The sequence below is a fragment of the Ischnura elegans genome, chromosome 12, assembly GCF_921293095.1.
Source record: "Ischnura elegans chromosome 12, ioIscEleg1.1, whole genome shotgun sequence".
Classification (NCBI taxonomy): domain Eukaryota; kingdom Metazoa; phylum Arthropoda; class Insecta; order Odonata; family Coenagrionidae; genus Ischnura; species Ischnura elegans.
This window is the reverse complement of record NC_060257.1, coordinates 94,613,924-94,633,649: the sequence shown is the minus strand read 5'-3', so window position 1 is coordinate 94,633,649 and position 19,726 is coordinate 94,613,924. Positions and strand designations below refer to the sequence as shown.

At 39.1% G+C, this 19,726-nt stretch overlaps 2 protein-coding genes across 3 annotated transcripts in view; both read right to left on the bottom strand.

Annotated features, from left to right (window-relative positions):
- LOC124168893 overlaps window positions 1-19,726 on the bottom strand; it is a 116,796-nt gene that overhangs the window by 67,967 nt on the left and 29,103 nt on the right. The gene's annotated exons all lie outside the window — the stretch shown is intronic.
- Window positions 5,827-7,242, bottom strand: LOC124168894. The gene is made up of 3 exons (XM_046547273.1): window positions 6,882-7,242; window positions 6,649-6,785; window positions 5,827-6,559 (listed from the first exon to the last, which is right to left on the bottom strand). The coding sequence occupies exons 1-3, from the start codon at window positions 7,048-7,050 to the stop codon at window positions 5,858-5,860; spliced, it is 1,008 nt and encodes a 335-aa protein (XP_046403229.1). The 5' UTR covers window positions 7,051-7,242; the 3' UTR covers window positions 5,827-5,857.

Genomic DNA, 19,726 nt, shown 5'->3' with positions numbered 1-19,726 from the left:
GCTTTCCAGCTGTTTAGTTACTAATAATTTACATCGACGTTTATTGATCACATCGACGAATCATTTCGTTTCCTTCAAGGAGATCGACGTATTCTTTCAACACATTAGAAGAGTAGTAGCTCACCTTGCCCCTTTGGTCAGTCTTCCTGCTTCAAATTATTGATATGTTTTATGTATTTGAATATGTAAATAACTTGGCATGAGCGCGTGCTTGTTTATTAGTATAAACTTTTTTTTAATATATCAGAAACTATCGGCAGTGTATTTCCGTCCTCCGTGATGGAGAACCAACTGGTTCTGGATTATGTGATGCAACCCATGTCGAGTAGCAGCAGCAGCAGTGACGATGAATGGGAAAACATGAGTAGTTCATGTAAGAATAGTAATTAATGATCTTTTATCGATAGCTGCATTATTTAGTAATCGGTTAGCGATCGGCCATTTCCTTATATCCTTGAGTTAATTATAAAAATGTGGATTTAACTGATGCGACCATTCTGAAAGCATTCAAATTCGAAAATTTTAATTTAAAGCTTCCGATGAGAATGAGGGGGAAGCTGACCACGATGCAATTTTCCCCTTGTTCGAGCTGCTTCTACGTGGCAGAAGAAAGGTGCGCGTCCACAATTTCCTTGCCACAGCACACGGCTACGATGATGAGCAGTTCCGTAGTCACTTTCGGCTGAGACGCATAACTGCATATCGTTTGATAGGTGAGCATCAAGACTGCAATTATTGTACGAAGAATATCAGAGCATATTATAGAGCCAAATTCAGTAGTATAAAATAATATTTTCTTCCTTCAGACGACCTTCAAGCAAGTGGATCAATTCCACACCATCCAGATGGCATGGCTAAAATTTCATCGGAGCTAAGTTTCCTCCTGACCCTGTGGTATTTATCTAATACTGAGCCTCTGAGAACCATTGCAGATAGGTTCGATATTTCTATATCTTCTTCATTTAGAGTCATAAAACGTGTTGTGGACTGGCTCAACAGCATTATAAATGACCAAATCAAATGGCCACGAGGAAATCGAATCGCAGCAGTTGAGCAGGGTTTTGAGGACCTGAGGGGCATTCGTGGGTGTATAGGAGCAATTGATGGGACCCATATTGCTATTAAAAAACCCCTGGAAAATGCCATGGATTACTGCAATAGGAAAAATTTTTTTTCTATAATTCTGCAGGGTATTGTGGATAACAACATGAGATTCACAAATGTAGTGTGTGGGGAGCCAGGATCACTCCATGACGCTAGAGTCCTCAGGAGGTCAGAGGTTTTCAGGTTTGCAGAGGAGGAAGTTGAGGAATTGTTTCCTGGCGATAAATTCATCATTGGAGATTCTGCCTACCCTTCCCTGCAATGGCTTGTGCCTCCCTTTAAGGATAATGGTGCTCTTTCTCCCCAACATTTAGAATTTAATTTTCTGCATTCTTCGACAAGAATGGTTGTCGAGAAAGCGTTTGGTCTCCTCAAAGGTCGCTTTCGACGTTTAAAATACTTAGAAATATCAAACATCCAGATGATGACCAAAATAGTTTTAAGCTGCTGTGTGCTGCATAACATATGCCTAGAGGAAGGGGAAGATGAGGATTTTATGATAGATGAGGAAGATGCAGGCATGAATATTGAGGGTCATGCTGATGGTCATGCTGAGGGGATTAATCCTTTGCAGGTGGATAGGAGGATGAACCTTTTCCGGCAAATGTTTCCTCAGTGATTGTATTTTTGGATTTATTATTATTTTGTAAATTTGGATAGTTACGAATCACCTGGGCCAGATGGTATTCCACCAATATTTCTTCAGAATCACTGGCATTTTCACTCACCTTGCTCTTCAACCATTCATTAGATAATGGTCTTTTACCCTCTTACCGGAAATTCAGCCACATTACACCAATATTTAAGACTGGTGATAAAGCTGAAAACTCCGCTTTGCCGGTGGCAAGCCCGGGGCCTGTCTCTCAAGGGACAGAAAGGAGGAGTAACAACCTCATAAGAAAACCTGGGTCCATCTGACCTGGATGGTAGCACCCTGTAAGGGCCCCTTGCCAGGGTTACTGTGAAGTCTTCAATGGCAGTGAAGGTGGAGAAGATGGACTTCAGTAAGGCTGTACTGGCGGAAGAGGCAACCCGACTGACATGGACATTGACAGCAGTTGGAAGAATGGTGAAGATAAAATCCATTTGATAAGGTCATCAATAAATTTTCTGATTTGAAAAATAAAATACATTATACATAGAATTAAAAAATATAAAACCCGGATTAAACAGAAAAACAACCAAAAGAGTAATATTTAATGGCAAGATATCACAAAAAATGGTTATGTAATATAAATAATTGTGCCTTCACTTGGGGATATGAATATCTCTCACCTTCTTTGGCTCCATTGGGGAAATAAAATAATACAACTTGTTGTATCCAGGGTGGTAGCCCTGTCCCAAGGATAAGACATGTGAGGACGGGGCACGCCCGGCAGTTGTTGGCGGGACTACGCCATGCGTTGTATCGTGCATAGCCCAGAATTAAAAGTTTATTTCCTAATGGACTCTTGTGTTTTCCTGCAATAGAACAATTTGGCGACGAGGACGGGATATTTGGAGTCCGATACTGTCGTGGGTTATGTGTCGTGTGGTTGAGGCTTTACGTGAGTTTCGGGAAAAAAAAAACTGATCGGTCGACCGCGCCTGTGGTACGTGCCATTCTGTATCTTCACGGACCTATTGCCTAAATATGAGTATAGGAGTTTTTGATCAAAGTGTTGAGAGCATCTCGACCTACCTTCTGCGCCTAAACAGCTATATGAGGACATTACGTCCTCCTGTTGAGGATCTCGGCAAGAAGGATTTCTTAATTGGTCACATAGGAGGGGCAGCATTGGAGAAGCTAGCTGTGAATCTTCACCCTCTCACACCGGACCAGCTGACTTACGAACAATTAGTGGAGGAGCTTAAGACCATATTTACACCGGTGCGCTTCTTTCGTGCTGAGAGGCTGATCTTTCAACGTCGTGTTCGTGAACCCAATGAAAGTTTTTCGGAGTATGCCCTGGCGTTAAAGAAGTTGGCTGCCACCTGTGATTTTGGGAACAGTATGGAAGATAGATTAATTGACCAATTTCTGTATGGTCTTAATAGTGAAGAAATAACCACTAAATTGGCTGGCGAAAATGTTCCTTTTAAGAGATTCGTGGCCAAAGCGTGCTATATGGAAGGATCTGCGGAATACGCCAAAAGCACTGGGGATAGTCCTGCCTCAGTTTCGGTAATTAATAAGAGATCTCAACCTCACTGTAAGCCATTGTCACCAAAGAACATTGTGAAATGTTTTAATTGTGGAGGGCCTCACTATGCTAACTCATGTGACAAGCCTTTGAAGTGTACCCATTGTGGCAAGGACGGGCATTCAGTGAAATTCTGCCGTCAAAAGAGTAAAGATAAGTTCAAAATGAAAAAGATGGTAAAATCCGTGCTAGAACAGACACCAGAGGAATCTAGTGACGAAGACTGCCACAGGCATGTGGGGTTGTTGCAGTTGCATCAAGTGCAGGGAACCCAACGAAATCGGCGCACGTTGACTGTTCAGATTAATGGTGCACCTGTAACTATGCAAATAGATTCGGCCGCAGATGCATCCTGTGTAGGAGAAGATATTTATAAGAAACATTTAAGCCACTTGAAGTTGACGCCCACCTCTATGTTATACAATTGTTCCAGTGCCCCCTTATCATTACTCGGCGAATGTCAGGTTAATGTTATGTTTGAAGGAATTGAATATGTGTTACCTCTGGTTGTGCACAAAGGGAAGTTTCATTGCTTGATGGGTCTTCCGTGGCTAGAAGTGCTTCCTATAAATTGGTACAGTCTTTTCCCAAAGAAAGCTGTAAATGTGGTTGCCAATGGTAAAACTGTGTTAGAGGATCTTAAGAAAGAGTTCCCTTCTGTATTCTCTGGAAAGCCTGGGCTAATCAAGGGTTATGTCGCCCAGATTGTATTGAAACCAGATTCTGTACCAGTTTTTGTATCTCATAGACAAGTGCCTATTCCATTGCGAGACAAGGTAAGAAAAGAGTTGGAAAAAATGGTTGAACAAGGGATTTTGGAGCCCACGACCAACACACAGTGGGGTACTCCAATTGTAGTGGTCCCGAAATCCAATGGCGAGGTGAGAATCTGTGGGGATTACAGTTGTTCAGTAAACCGTTGTCTGAGTATGGATCATTACCCACTACCACTGATAGACGATTTGTCTTTACTAAAAGGTGAGTGTTTCTGTAAAATTGATCTTTCTCAGGCATATCTACAGTTAGCCGTTGGTAAAGAATCACAATCTATATTAACTTTGAGCACCCATGTAGGTTGTTTTAAAGTAAAGAGAATGCTGTATGGGATAGCTTCTGCGCCCGCTATTTTCCAGCAAACCGTTGAAAAAATCTTACAGGGTATTCCTAACTTATTTGTGTATCTTGATGATATTCTTATTTATGCTGAAAATTGGTGTGACTGTTCCTCTGTTTTAAAACAGGTATTAGGGCGATTGGCCCAACATAACATTGTCATTAACGTACCTAAGTGTGAATTTTTTGTTAACAGAGTCATATTTTTAGGTCATGTGCTAGATTCTCATGGGTTACATGTTGAAGAATCTAAGGTTAAGGCTATTGTGAATATGGGTGCGCCTTCAAATGTGTCTGAGTTGAGTAGTTTCCTAGGAGCTGTCAAATTCTATTATAAATTCCTCCCAGATGCATCTACTTTTATGGAACCCTTAAATAAACTATTGAAGAAAGATTTCCCTTGGTCTTGGGGTAAAGAACAAAAGGAAGCCTTTGCAAAATGTAAGACAGCCCTTAGTAGTAGCCAGGTACTTATTCCTTATTCCCTTAAGTTACCTATTAGACTAACTTGTGATGCCTCTCAAGTTGGGGCTGGGGCAGTTCTATCTCACATTCTCCCTTCAGGGGAAGAGCGCCCAGTGGGCTTTGCCTCAAAAACTTTTACCTCCACCGAACGCAATTATGCTCAAGTGGAGAGAGAGGCTGCAGCAGTAATTCCTGGGGAGGAAGCTTAGAACAAAGTTGTCCCTATTAAATCCAATGAGCATTGTGGAAGACCGGGTGACTTCCTGTAATGAGAAGGTGGCCTCCAAACATAGCACTAAATTACCGGAATTGAAAGAGGGTGATACGGTGTGGACACAGGGTGTTAAACACAATGTAAAACAATGGAAACCTGCGACAATAGTAAAGCAAGTGAGTGCCAAGTCCTTTGATGTCTTGTGTGATGGGAAACTAAAAAAAAATGTCTCCCTTCAATTCCTTCGTCCAAGAATTGTGTCCTGTGAAGATAAGAGAAATGAGTTTACCCCACCTGCTAATGTCAATACCGAGGAGGTTGCTAAAATCCCACTTCCCCAAAATGATATTTCCGAGTCAGACAGTCCAGGATCTGCTACCCATGAGAATACTCATGAACCCTTGCCTAGAAGCCCTGTATTGGCTAAGCCTTGTTCTACTCCCTTGAGTCGCCCATCACGAAAAAGGCAGCCACCAAAATATTTGAATGATTTTCTTATGTAATGTATCTTATGTTTTCATGTATTTAATTTTCATGTTTGTAAAGGGTTATTTTAGTGGAGGGGAGTTGTTGTATCCAGGGTGGTAGCCCTGTCCCAAGGATAAGACATGTGAGGACGGGGCACGCCCGGCAGTTGTTGGCGGGACTACGCCATGCGTTGTATCGTGCATAGCCCAGAATTAAAAGTTTATTTCCTAATGGACTCTTGTGTTTTCCTGCAATAGAACACAACTGTGAAACAAAAAAAATAAAACTTGACTTTTCCAAATATAGCAACTTAATCATTGCTGTTAAGGCTCCCCTTTTTTGTGAGAAGGTTCTGCAGGAGCCTAATTTTTTCCCTCTCTACCTGCATCCTTTCCCTGTGCCTATCCCTCCTCTCATCTTCCTTTCTTTGCTCATTTAACCTTTTCTCCTCGACCATGGCCTCCCAAATTTCTAATTTTTTCTTTTTCAGTTCCATCCTCTCTCTTTGTATCATCATCAATTGTTCATTGATGACCTTCTGCCTGTCATCCTTCTCCTCGCATCTCTTCAAATGATGCAGCCACTGCTGTTCCAGCTGAGACCTTGTTCTTGCTGCTTTAGTCCCACTGCCATGGGGAGGTTTCTTTTTCATCACATCCACAACATTCGTCCTGGCTCTTTCACCTCCCTCTGCATTAGTGGAAAGCATTTCCTTAGTTAATGCGGAAGTTCCAGGCTCAACAGCAATGTGAGATGAGGGGAGCCTAGGCTCCAATGATGTGAGAGGAACATTTGTGGCCTTAGCAGAGCGGATGGGATTGGCCATCAGAGATGACCCTCCCACATATGAGGAGCATACATTATTCCTATGGCCAAATATCTCCTGAAATTGGTCAAAATACTTAAACCTCATGGGTGCTCTTCCAGAGGCATGAGGTCCCATATTGTCAACACATTTTTTATATCGGGCAAGTAAATTATTGAATTTGTTTCTCGCCTGTGATGCAGTTACCTTTCAAAAATAAAAACAAAAAGGAATGATTGACAGAATTCAACTAGAATTATCATTATCAATGAGTACAAAATGGAAAATTAGATAACCTTGTGGCCAAGGTCACTCATCTGCGCAGACAGATTTTCCCAAAATTTAGGCCTTTTCTTAACAGAATTAAGCTCATCTGATTTTGCTTCATATGCAGTAATTAATGCCAATACGGCAGGCTCTGGCCAATCAAATTCTGTAAAGTAAGGCATAATACACAAATGTTTTGGGCTATGATGCAAATAATTAGGATCAAAATTAGAGCAAAGAGTGTAACACCATTAACACCTACTATCTGTAACTTGACATTCCTGTGCCGTGTCTGCCTTTTCCCCTTCCACATGTGGAAGTGGAGTGAGTGCACTCACTTCTTCTTCAGGAAAGAATAAGATGTTAGTATTTTCTTCGAGGAAAATTTGTTTCCTTCCAAGGAAGCATCCGTGGGTCAATAATTCCCCCATTTCTCCTGTGAGGCTGCAGTGCCGGCAGGTATACTTTACTTCGCATTTCTGGATTGAGATACATATACAACTTATTCACATCACGCAGGTAAAGCCGTAAAAAATGTTAGCACCGTATAATAAATCTGCCGCTTTTAAAGTAATTTTGCAGTACTGAATTACAATTAAGGGAATGCAAATATAACGTCACTTGAACATTGAAGGATACTTTGTATATAATTCGCTCAGCTTTAAGGATATCCATGTAAGTTAATGAAATAAATCAGCTTAGAATCTAAGCAATATAACAATCTCGTTTAGCTTACATTTTCCATTTCTAACTCTTTTGATGAGGCCAATTACTCGAGAAAATCTCCTCTTGCTGACGCCTTTTGTTCTATTGTTAGCAATGTTATGCTTCATTATTTAATTATGTTTGACGAAAAAAATATTATGCTTCCCAAATTACGAGGTTAATCTTATCTAATACATTAGACCAAATTATTGTTTATTATTCTCAAATGATCATCATATTTATGTTTGAGATGGTGGAATTCATTTTCCGTCAGCAAAATATCTTCCCGCCATCATAATTTTCGTCTGCTAGCGCAGACGAACAACGGTGCAGGATGTGTTTCCATCTGTTTAGCGCAGATGACGTCACAGGTGCGATTGGAACACGCTCTGAGCTAAACAGTTTCAAACAGATCAGCGCAGATACGTGATTGGAAAGCACCCTTTGTATCTTCCCGCATTTGCTTTTCAGCTTCGCTATAGTGCGGTCCAATGAATGCTACCAGACGCTACAGACCGGGGATCCGGTGCTCCGGTCCATAGGCCCTACCCTCGCTACGAGAATTTCTTTTCGGACCGGTCAGGAGCGAAATCAAAATGGCGGAAATGAGCGAGGGCGGGCAAACTGGGATTATGAAATCGAACAGATGGTTTTAATTGCGAATTGAGGCGGGCGGGCGTCGCCTGGGTATCATCATCGCTGAAACATCGTCGCAGTAACAGGAACCAAAATTATTGTGAACATTGTTCTCTTGGACATTGTCATGGAAATGTCCTGATGCTAAAATTTGCCAAAACCGTAATCGCAATTAACAATATACACACCGTTTTACACTTTGAACAGACTGACCGTATTACCGCCCACGAAACAAACAACCTGTAACACCTGCCACTTCGCCTTTTTTCTCGTGCAAAATTTAAAATACGTGACGTTATCGCGAAGCGAAGGGACGATAAACGGATCACGGTCGTAAAATTTTCGTGACGTTATCGCGAAATGATGTTAAACCTGGTGACGTAGAACGAGGACTCACTGTGTAAGACTTTGTTCGTCGGAATATTAGAATTGCTTACACTTTGCATTATCTCACTGGTCTATCATTTGAAGGCATATATGTTGCAAATTATTGCTATTTTACCAAACATTTATTAGCTATATAATATGCGAAACTATACATTCATTGCAAGTGAATTTGCTCGGTAGGTACTAAAATTATTTTCCCCTGCTAAAGAGATATGTTCACGTTATGGTACCACAAGTAAAGGGACATTCAGGGTAGTGATGCCGTGATAAATAACATCATCAATTAATTTATTTTTGCAAGGATCATGGATGTGTGCTTGATTAACAGTGATGTGTGCTTGAAGAATCCCATCGAGTTGATTGAGTATTCAGTGCAATTATTTTTTTCATAGCATGTGATTTGGTAAGCCCGGATAAATACGTATTGCAGTACTGCAGTTAGTTTATAAATTGGCTCCAAATACTCTTTAACTTATTTTCAGTGTCCTCCTAAATGCTAACCAACTAAAGGCACACTTCTATCAATGTTTTCAAATGTAATGGGTTTCCAAAATGGTTCTCAGTTGAACTTGGGTATTTGTCTTAAGAAGCTGCATCATATGATATCAAACATTGAAAAGTAAACAAAAACATTGAAAATCGGAAATCGCCATAACTATAGCGATTACCGGTTTTCAATGTTTACGTTCAATTTTCAGTCATAATTACACCATATAAAATTTTGTTAAATCAGGAGGAAATGCTAAATTCTAATTGATGAATGCCACTCTAAGTAAATGGACAATGCCCAACTATCCAATCCCCAAAATTTACTTAATTTTATTGTGATTTAGGCTTTTTTATGGACTCGGAACAGTAAAATATGTACCTATGTTGAAAAATGAGACATTGACCTACACTCCAAGAACTATTTTAACATGTTGTAGCTATTTATTTCTTAACTTTGCAACTAGGTTACAAGCACAAAAACCTCCCTTCAACTAGTTGCTTCCATCAGCTACAAAATTCTATTCATTAATTCAGTTCAAATGCTTACCATTGTTAAGCCCATTTGGAAGCACATTTGCTACCGTATTATTGTTGACATGTAATCATCAATTATTTTTTCCTCTGGCAACAGAGTTTTTAACAAAATGATGTCTAACCTCTGTTCTTTGACCTTCCATCTCCACAATTTGCATTTTATACTGCAGACTGGTCATCATTGCATACATGCACCACATCAGTACCAAGTTTTTGATGCAGTTCTTTCCAACGATTTCTTTTATAATTCTGGAGAGTACAATACCATTTTTTGCTCCAGCTGCCTAACTTACATACTCGCGTTCTATTGTATACATAGCCACTGCACAGCACTGCTTTTTGTTTTCCCAAGCTACTGCTCCATTAGCTAACTTGTCATGTATCCAGTACAGGATACTCTATCTATTTTGTCAATGGCAAAGTCAGCATTTATGTATCCATCCAGAAATGTTCCTGACTAAGAAATAAGATAATTTATAGTTCCCATCAAATATCTTAATATACTCTTTGCATACGCCCAGTATTGCATTGTAAAATCATCAATAAACCTTCTTAACTTTGACACTGCAAAGACGAGATCTGGCCTTGTACAAATCATTGCATACATAAGACAACCAATCAAAACTAGAAATGGAACATCAGGAAAAGTTTTTGGCTCACTGCAGGAGCTACATTCAAACCTGCTTCTATGAGACAAAGGTTGATTGCAGGTCAAGTTAGTAGATGACAAGGAGATTATGTGATCTGGTAATTTTTGAGCCACTCCATTTTTTAAAGAAAACGTCTCTTCTGCTTCTCCTCCCTCGCTTCCAAACACTGACTCATTTTCTTGATTACTTTCATAACTAGTGTCTACATTGGTTGCAACTTTGTCATTACCCTCACAACTTGATTCAGGGATAAAGTCTTCATTACTTGATATTCTGATATTCCCCTCACTTCTTGGGTACCTTTGTGAGTTCAGCACTGCCATTCTCTCCACTGTCAGGTTGAGGCTAGGAACTATAAATTATCTCTTATCCCCCTAAGAGCCTAGGTAGAATAAAAGAGTTACCAAGAGATATTTGGACAGGTTTGAGCTCCCTAAACATATTTACAAAGAATACTACATCACATGCTTCGATGAATCTTCCCGCTATATCAGGGTCAGCCAAAAAATACCACTCCTCACAATTGCCAATACTTTTTGGATTTGGCATCCAGCATCTTTCATTGCTCTTTAGCCACATATGCATAGAAAATACATCCAAATACTTTTAGATGTCTTCGATTAAATTTTCGTTCAGACCATCTCTCCTCAGGTAATGCATTCCCTCCTGCTTTGGATGGTACTGTTTCGAGATATACAGCTGCTCAACAAGCTTCAACCCAATAATATTTTAGTAAATTGGTGCCAGAGAGTTTGTACCTAGCTTTCTATTTGCTCAGCTAATCATTTCTGCTTGAAGATTATAAGATTTTGTAGTTTAACCTTTTATCGCTCATGCCCTTAACCTCCCCTGTTATGCCTGACCCATATATTCACCCCCATAATCTGTATGCAGGCATTTCATATTGTTCCCTGTCTCATTCTCCATGCTTGCCTTAAAAATTGTATAGCATTGTAGGACTAAATGAGACTCCTTACTTTTAATAAAGAAAACAAAAACCTTTCTTGTGCAGTCATCAGTGAAGGTGAGCATATATTTTACATGAATAGTATACATATATTTTCACCTATAATACCATCAGACCACACAATTCTGAGAGGATCAGACTTAATTTATTACATACAGCTTCCATTCTAGCACTTATCTCGAATCATTTCTTTGCTAACTTGCCATCAACATATGCTATACAAGGCTGAAATTTATTATTAGTGGGACAATCCACACCACTGACAACCACATTATAAACTGCATGTTACTCTGTCACAAGTCTGCTACTCTTGTGCCACAGACTTAGTAAACAGTCCTCTACTACTTTGACAGTCAATCCTACGTAACAAGTTGCATTACTTTTACTTTCTGAATTGTTTCAACTCTTGACAACATATGCCATTTTCTTCAAAACTAGTGGCTAGATCACTCCTTTTACTTCCAAAGATCTGGCATCAAATAAGCTGTACCCAGATTCATTAAACAAGACAGCTGTGTCTTTTTAACTAGCTTGCTTACAGACAGTACATTGGTTGATAAATTTGTAACATTTTGATCTGGAGTATAGCACCTTACAGTGTGGGAACATGGGCACTTAGGGAGGAGAATGGGAGAGACTGGAGGTGTTCGAGATGTGGGTAAGGAGAAAGTGAAGTGGACTGAGAGAAGAAAGAAGGTCAAAGTGCGAGACATGTTGAGTGAGGAGAGGCAGCTACTGGATAGAATTCAGAGGAGACAGGAGGTATGGATTAGGCGAGTACTGAGCTGGGAGTGGGTGTTGAAAACACTATTAGACGATAGAATGTTGGGTAAACAAAAGAGAGAATAGGATTTTTAGATAGCATGAAAAGGGTGAAGTTGTGAATTCAGGAGGGAAGTCCATGAGGGCAGGGGGGACTTTTGGAATGCTCCATGCAAACCTACCTTAATACCAAGCGGTAGAATACTCGTAAATAAAAATGTCTTGGAGTTTATTTTTAAGCATTATATATGCAGTATGAAAAAGCGTTTGTGAAAATTTTATCGAGGTTTTAAGTATTTGTTCCCGATTTTTATGAAAAAGAATTTGTTTTCAAGTCGTATATCTTATCGGAAAGCCATAAATTGATGTCTAGCAGCTAAATCTACGTACTATTGATCGTAAAAATCGTCTCTTCTAAACAGTTTGACCCATAAAACTCACTGATGGCTGAGATATACTATACACTACGCTTCCTTATTGACCGTTTTTCGAGTTAGCTGCACAAATTCCTATCAATTCACTCAGTCTATCACTATTTTAAGTAAATATGAGTTGCAAGTTACGGCTTGGAACTTTCGAACGACCATAATGAATATAATTATGTATTAATATACGCATCAATAAACATTTTTCGTCATCATAAGTACTATGCATATTAAATTTCGGCATATCAATCATTGTGTTATCGCTTAATCCGAACTATCTTCCAGCACTGGTGCCTGCGGGTATTTTGAACGGCGGAATACTTCCCGCTCATGTCGCATCAAGCCGTTCCGAATCACGCATCAGCATAAGCGCATCAATGCCTTGATGCAATTTCGGAATGGCTGCATCAAGGTCATGCGTTGATGCGTGATTCGGAACGCACCCATGGACCCAGTTTCTATACGAGTAGATCGAAGTTTTACATCATCTGAGATTAACAATGCATGCATGAGTCACAGAGCTCAGGGAAACATCTCTTAATAATCACTCATTAAAATTGTCCACGGTCGGAAAGTTTCCTTCGCTTGTAAAGGTAGTAATAATCCATATTTAAGCCAAGCGCTACCTGCTAGCAGGGTACTCGGCTACCTGCTAGCAGCCTGCATGGTATCAGCATTCAAAGCCTGGCCCCAAGGTCACCTCACACGGCGACAGCTGGAACCAGAAATATGTCACACCGACTTTTCCCAGCATTCCTACTTAGCCGTCGCGTTTCACACGCTTGAAAATTTTCACTTTTCCTTTAATCACGAAAAATAGATACCTATGTCATTCGAAAATCTAAGACCGTCAAATGCGTACTCCAGGAGCATTTGTATATTATTATATTTCCTGTTATTTTTTTATTGCCTAATTCTTTCAAAAAATAAATCGAAAGATTTAGGCATATAAAAAATACAGTAGACTCTCGTTATTACCAAGTTCACGGGACCGAAAATCCGGAGGTTTGTAATAACGAAGTTCGTATGAACGTTTCTTTTAGGAATTGTCGAAAAAACCGCATGTGATAAATGCGATTAAATTACGCGGGAATATACATAAACAGGAAAATTCGTTTCAGTTTCGGCATGCGGCATGACGTAATCGAGGGCTGATATCCTCCCGAGTACAATAAGTCCGATTTACGAACTAGATGCATTCCAAAATCTTGTTCGTAAGTTGATAAACCTACGGTCCGGCCGCCGAGAGTTGTCCGATGACAGGCAGAATAGTCTAGGTCCGGGCAGCGTTGCCAGGTGAGAAAGTGAAACGCCTATAAAGGCCTCTGTGAAGAAAGGAGATGGAAAGTACGATGAGCATGAAGGACCCAGCAGGAGAATCACTTGTTTTGGGGATTCGAAGAAAGGGCATGTTATAGTGGATCAGGCTTATTTCGCTGCTCTGAATGCATTTGACAACGTTGTATGACTAGGCGATGGTGTGAGGTGCGTTTGGGGGACAGCGATTGCCTGCAAACCGTGCTGGCGAAGGGTTATCCACACCTCCTATTGTGCCGGTCATACTGTATGCAAGGCATCAAGGAGTACGGTTATCCTATAGAATGCAACACTTCACAACAATCGTGCGCTAACTCACAATTGTGATGAATTGATCTAGGTGGGCGTGCAACGCAGCCGGAGCCGAAAAAAATCGCTCTCCGCGGTAAGGAACAACGGGCAAAATGCTGAACAGTTCCTAACTTCACACCAGAATGAATGGAACTTTGTTCAGATTATGCCCAGAGTACGATTTCCTCCACGCTGCACGGCGTACGAACGGCCAAATCAAAAGGCGCCGAATTCTAAATTTGAAATTTTTGAATGCTGGCATCTCTGAAAGTTCGTAAATTGAATGTGCGTAGGAAGAGAACTAACTGTACATCAAATTTACGAGCTGTAATGAGTCTGTCACCATGATTCCCCAGGAATGAAGCTTATTATATGACATTGCGCGAATGGTGTAGAAAGAACCATTAATAACGCTCTCGGTCACAGTACACAAGGACAACTTAAATGTAGCGTGATTATTAAAACTTAGCGTAGTGAATATCCACCTAAATGCCATAGCTTGTGCTTGGAATTTCGTAATAAAGTTCATTTTGTAACCGCCAGGACCGGGACTGAGGTTCCTAATTTTGTAAAAACGAATATTTCATATTAACATTTCTTTTCCAATAGCTCAGATAGGACTTTTCATCGGGACCAACAATTTGCTTCATAAAAACGTGAACTTCGTAATAACGTTGTTCATATTAACGAGAGTCTACTGTAACAGGAAACCACCCTATTACTTTCCGTGATAAAAAGAAACAAAATACTGAAAAATCATGAATTTACAAATGATTACTTTGACAAATGAAGTTTAAAAAAAAAAAAAAATGAAAAGTGTTAAAATTAGTTTAAAACCCTCTACTTATAGTTCCCTGCTTTTTCAAAATTTTCCCCCTTGCTTTGGACCCTCCCGAGCAAAATTTCTGGCTACCCCACTGAATGCATTACATGCAGCAGTTTGCAGTTAGTACATACAGTGGAAGCCCCTTATTACGAGTACGGGATATAGCGACAAGCTCGAATTAGCGACAGCTACCCAAGGAACCATTTTAAACCCTATGATTTAAATGTAAAATAAATTCGTATCTGCGATAATGGCTCGATTCCTCTCTTGCGCCATTCGTAATTACGACAGGTTGACTTATTGACCACGTGCCACATCTCTGGAATTCAATGCTTTTAAAACGGCATTTTTTCCGCCAACGTCGACGTCTACATGTTCCGTATTCTCCAATTCGTCTTTAATAAATTATCCAGTACACATTTCATTGCTCTTTTGTCATCTCCCTCCCGTGCCTCCGCAGTGAGGTTAAAAATTATTCCGCCCGTCTGCTAGCACCATGACTGGTAAACACAAGTCCTTGGATTTAAAAACCAAAATGAGAATTATTGCAGATTGTGAGAGTGGAGAGTGTTCCAAGAGTGAAATAGCGAGGCGATTTGGAATTAACACATCGTCATTATTTACCATTTTAAAGAAAAAGGAACGAATTCGTGCAGCAGTGCTTCAAGAAGGGCGTCCAAGCACTCAAAAACACCTGCGGCCTGGAGAGCATCCACAGCTAGAAACTGCTCTTTTCTCGTGGTTTTGCCAGCAAAGAGGCACAGGGATTCCTATCACCGGCCCAATGATGAAGGCTAAAGCTGAGTATTTGTGTGAGAGGCTTGGTGAAGACAATTTTAAGTGCTCAAATGGATGGTTTGCACGATTTAAAAATAGGAAGGGCATATCCCTTCACAAACTATCTGGTGAATCATCAAGTGTTGACGTTAATGCTGTGGAAGGCTGGGCTCCGGTCCTTAAAGACTATTTGGATAATTACAGCCCCTGCGATATTTACAACGCGGATGAGACGGGCATATATTTTAACCTTCTCCCGGACAAAACTCTCGCCACTCGAACGGACCCCTGCAAAGGAGGGAAGAAAAGTAAAGACCGCGTAACTGTTCTTTTATGTGCCAATATGGATGATTCAGATAAGTTAAAACCGGTCGTGTTGGGGAAATCCGCCCATCCCCGATGTTTTAAGGGAGTTAAAACTCTCCCTTGCACTTACGAACCAAATAAAAATGCTGGGATGACGGCTGCTATCTTCACGCAGTGGTTACGAGCGTTGGATGCCAGGATTGGTGGAAGGAATGAAAAAGTACTATTATTCATTGACAATTGCCCAGCCCATCCACCAATAGAACTAAGGAACGTCAAAATTGTGTTATTGCCGCCTAACACTACGAGCGTTCTTCAACCACTAGACCAGGGAGTAATTAAGCTTTTCAAACACAATTTCCGAAGTTTACTGGTGAATTACTTGGTCGCTCAAGTACCTGGACGAAATTTAAAAGAATTGAAGTGGAATGTTTTGGATGCCATGCGGGCAACATCAATAAGCTGGGAAAAAATACCTCCAGTGCACATATCAGCATGTTTCCGGCATGCTGGATTTATTCGAGAGCAGAATGACGAGGCCATAGAGATTATGGAGGAAGCGCAAAGGGAAAATAATGAACCTGATGGTTGGGTAGAATTCAGGAACATTTTGGCTCTTGTGACATTGATGAGTACATAGCCGTTGATGAATGTGCACCTGTTCGTCAAATGTTAATGGAGGAAGAGTTGATTGCGGCTGGAAGACGATGTCATTGCTGAAAGTAGTTCCAAATCTGAGGATAAAATGGTGTCTTTGCCTTCAGTGGATGAGGTGCGACATGCCATTAAAATAATAACTGACGTTTACCGGGCTAGTGATGCTTCACCGGACGATTTTAATAAACTAAATGAAGTAGAAAGATTTCGGCTCAAAGCAAGTGCGACCAGGAGTCTGAAGCAGACAAAACTTGATTCATTTTTTGTCAGCAAATGAATCTGCGATTGACAATTTTTCTGTGTTAGATTTTTCAAAGGCAATGATGTTCTAGAATATTTTTATATTTATCAAGGCAGTTGTTTTTAGAGTCATTAGAGGAACCTTATTGACCATTTATCTACGGAAGTAACCTAGTCATTTTTCAAAGCTGCCGCGGTATATTTATTTTTTGTTTTTTTGTTTTATTTTCATGTTTTATTTAAGTCTTCTAACAAGTAGTTGGAAAAGAATATTTATTTTATTATCGCTTTTATACTTTGAACTGTGTACTTAAGTACATGAAGTTTTGTGGATGCAAATGACAAATGTTTTTAATGTCCTATCAGATGCTATTTTTATTGTTTCCGAGATTAAAATACTAAGGGTAGATGTAAAGAAAAGGGCTTTCAATATGCATGGATAAACCATGGGAAAATACTTGTCAAAAAGGATCCGAATGCTTCTGTAATTAGAATTAAATCAGAAAGAGACGTTAACAATATTTACTAAGGTTTAAAATTTTATTTGAGATATAATCATGGATTTTCTAAAGATTATTAAAAGTGTTAAACCTCTGGTAAAAATTTATGAACAGTTAGATGATATTGATAGAAAAAGCTCTTCTGGCACAATTATTTTTATTAACATAAGATCATTGAAAGCTCATTGGGAAGAAATAGAGTATTTATTCATGGCTATGTCTAAGAATTTAAATGTGAATGTTTTCATTCTGGCTGAAATCAATATAAATTCAAATGATACAACATCATATAACTTAGAAGGTTTTTCAACATACTGTAAACCACGGAGTAACAGGAGAGGAGGAGGATTAATGTTCTTCGTTAAGTGTGGTCTTGCATTCACTATAGAAGATATCAAAACTGACAGTTTTGAATGTATTAGTGGAAATGTTTCAATTGGTAAAACTAATCTTAATATCATTGGTGTATATAGGCCCCCAAACAATCCCCAGTGAAAATTTTGTATACAATTTTATACAGGATTTCCTGTATAAACCTGTACACAATTGTGTACAAAATGTGTACATTGTATACAAATTTGGCTTCATACAATTGTATACAGTGTATACAATTTACACATTTTCATACACTGTATACAATTGTATGAAATGTATACAATTGTATGAAATGTATACAATTGTATGAAATGTATACAATTGTATGAAATGAATACAATTGTTTACAGTGTATGAAAATGTGTAAATTGTATACACTGTATACAATTGTATGAAGCCAAATTTGTATACAATGTACACATTTTGTATACAATTGTGTACAGGTGTATACAGGAAATCCTGTATAAAATTGTATACAATTGTATACCAAATTTTCGTCACGCGAAGATTTTTTGAAATGTACACAATTGTATGAAATGTATACAATTGTATAACATGTATACACTTGTATAAAATGGATACAATAAGGTGATTTCCTAATATTTTTATCACCTGAATCAAAACATTATTACTTCTGGAGTACGTAGTTCACGCTTTTTGTTGATAACCATTTTTCGCGATTAAATGAAAAGTGAAAATTTTCAAGCTCTGGAAAGTGCGAGGGGTAAGTGTGAATGCCAGGAAAAACTTCGCGTGATGTCGTTCTGCTTCCCGCTGCCGCAAGTTGTGAATTAGAATTATAATACAAGTTATTGTTGTGAAATTTACCTTCCTGTGTGTGAACAATGTTAACTGATGGACTCTTCAGTGAGCTGGCAATTAGATGACTCTTTTGAGTTCTTAATTTGTGTTCCCATTGATAATTGGTGCTAACTTTACCTTCTTGTTGGTGGACAATATAAGTTCATCGACTCTTCAGTGAGCTGGCAATTGAAATATTGTTCTGAGTTCTTTATGTGTGTTAACATTGATCCCAGATAGCATGCTAAACTTGCTGCAAGCTTGTCACGACAAAGTTGCAAGTTTGCACCAAGCTTGTCATGACAAGCCTGCAAGCTTGAATCAAACCTCCTAGTTACGCTTTTTCAAACGTGCAGCAAACTTGTCACATCACACCTGCTGAAAATGTGTAGTGTCACATTGCTACATACTAGGAAAACTAGTTCCACACCTACCATTTCTGTAGTGACATTTGCTGAGGAAAAACTGGCTTAAAATTTCTGCTAAATAAAATGCTCTCCTAAATAATGATCAATTTACAACAACAAAATTTAAAATTTTCCACTCTATCAATTGTTAGTCATTTCACATGCACAGAATTTGGGAGCTAAATTTATTTAATAAAATGGGCAACAAATAAATGCTGAAGAATTTATTTTTCTCATTAATTATGTACATGCTGAGGCAGCGGTGGAGTCATCGATAGTTAATCATTATTAATGAAGTGAGTGAAATACTTACAAACTGAATAGGAAACATCAAAGGCAGAAACACTTTTAAAAATTTATCACCCCCTAGGCCACACATGGTAATAACTAAAATACAGAAATCTTCAAAAGGTAAAAACATATTGCTCGAATTTTATCAAAACATTCACAAGTATGCTGATTGGCTTTGAGGATGTAAAATTAAAACTTCATTCTTTTGAATTCTTGTTTAGTTATGGGAGTACAAGGTGGTGCATGGAACTTACATGGTTACATACTTATAGATCGTTACTGATGATCTTATTAAGCAAAATTATTGTCCTCATCAGCCTGATCCTCGGTCTGTTTATTCTGCCAATCCCTGAAGAGAAAATAGTAATTACTCCTTGTGAAATGATATATCATGTATCATGGAACATTATAGTGTATACCTATTGTAAGAGGGAATGGAAAATATGAAGAAAATGTCTGGGATGATCGAATTAGTGTGGCAGAGAAATGAGAAGCGACTACTTACTTTCTTATTTTCCCGACCTCAGCCTGGTTGAGCCAATTACTCAGACACCCTTTCAGCTCCACATCTGATGCATCACGGTAGACCCTTCTGCATACACCTATGAAATTATACAAAACATAGTTAATGTCACTTGATGTAATATGTTAGAAGTTCATTTCAATGATCAATTATTATAATAATCTTAGAATATCTTATTGGATGCACTCACGAAAAATAACAGGACACACTGGAGTGCTATAAAATGATTTCTTAACCGAAT

What these genes read in the sequence shown, in the direction of transcription:
- LOC124168894 (XM_046547273.1), bottom strand. Translation starts at nt 7,050, where the DNA reads ATGGGGGAATTATTGACCCACGGATGCTTCCTTGGAAGGAAACAAATT. An exon ending in GGAATGTCAAGTTACAGATA is followed by an intron (nt 6,786 to 6,881) that starts GTAGGTGTTAAT and finishes CTTACTTTACAG; the next exon opens with AATTTGATTGGCCAGAGCCT. An exon ending in TGAGTGACCTTGGCCACAAG is followed by an intron (nt 6,560 to 6,648) that starts GTTATCTAATTT and finishes TATTTTTGAAAG; the next exon opens with GTAACTGCATCACAGGCGAG.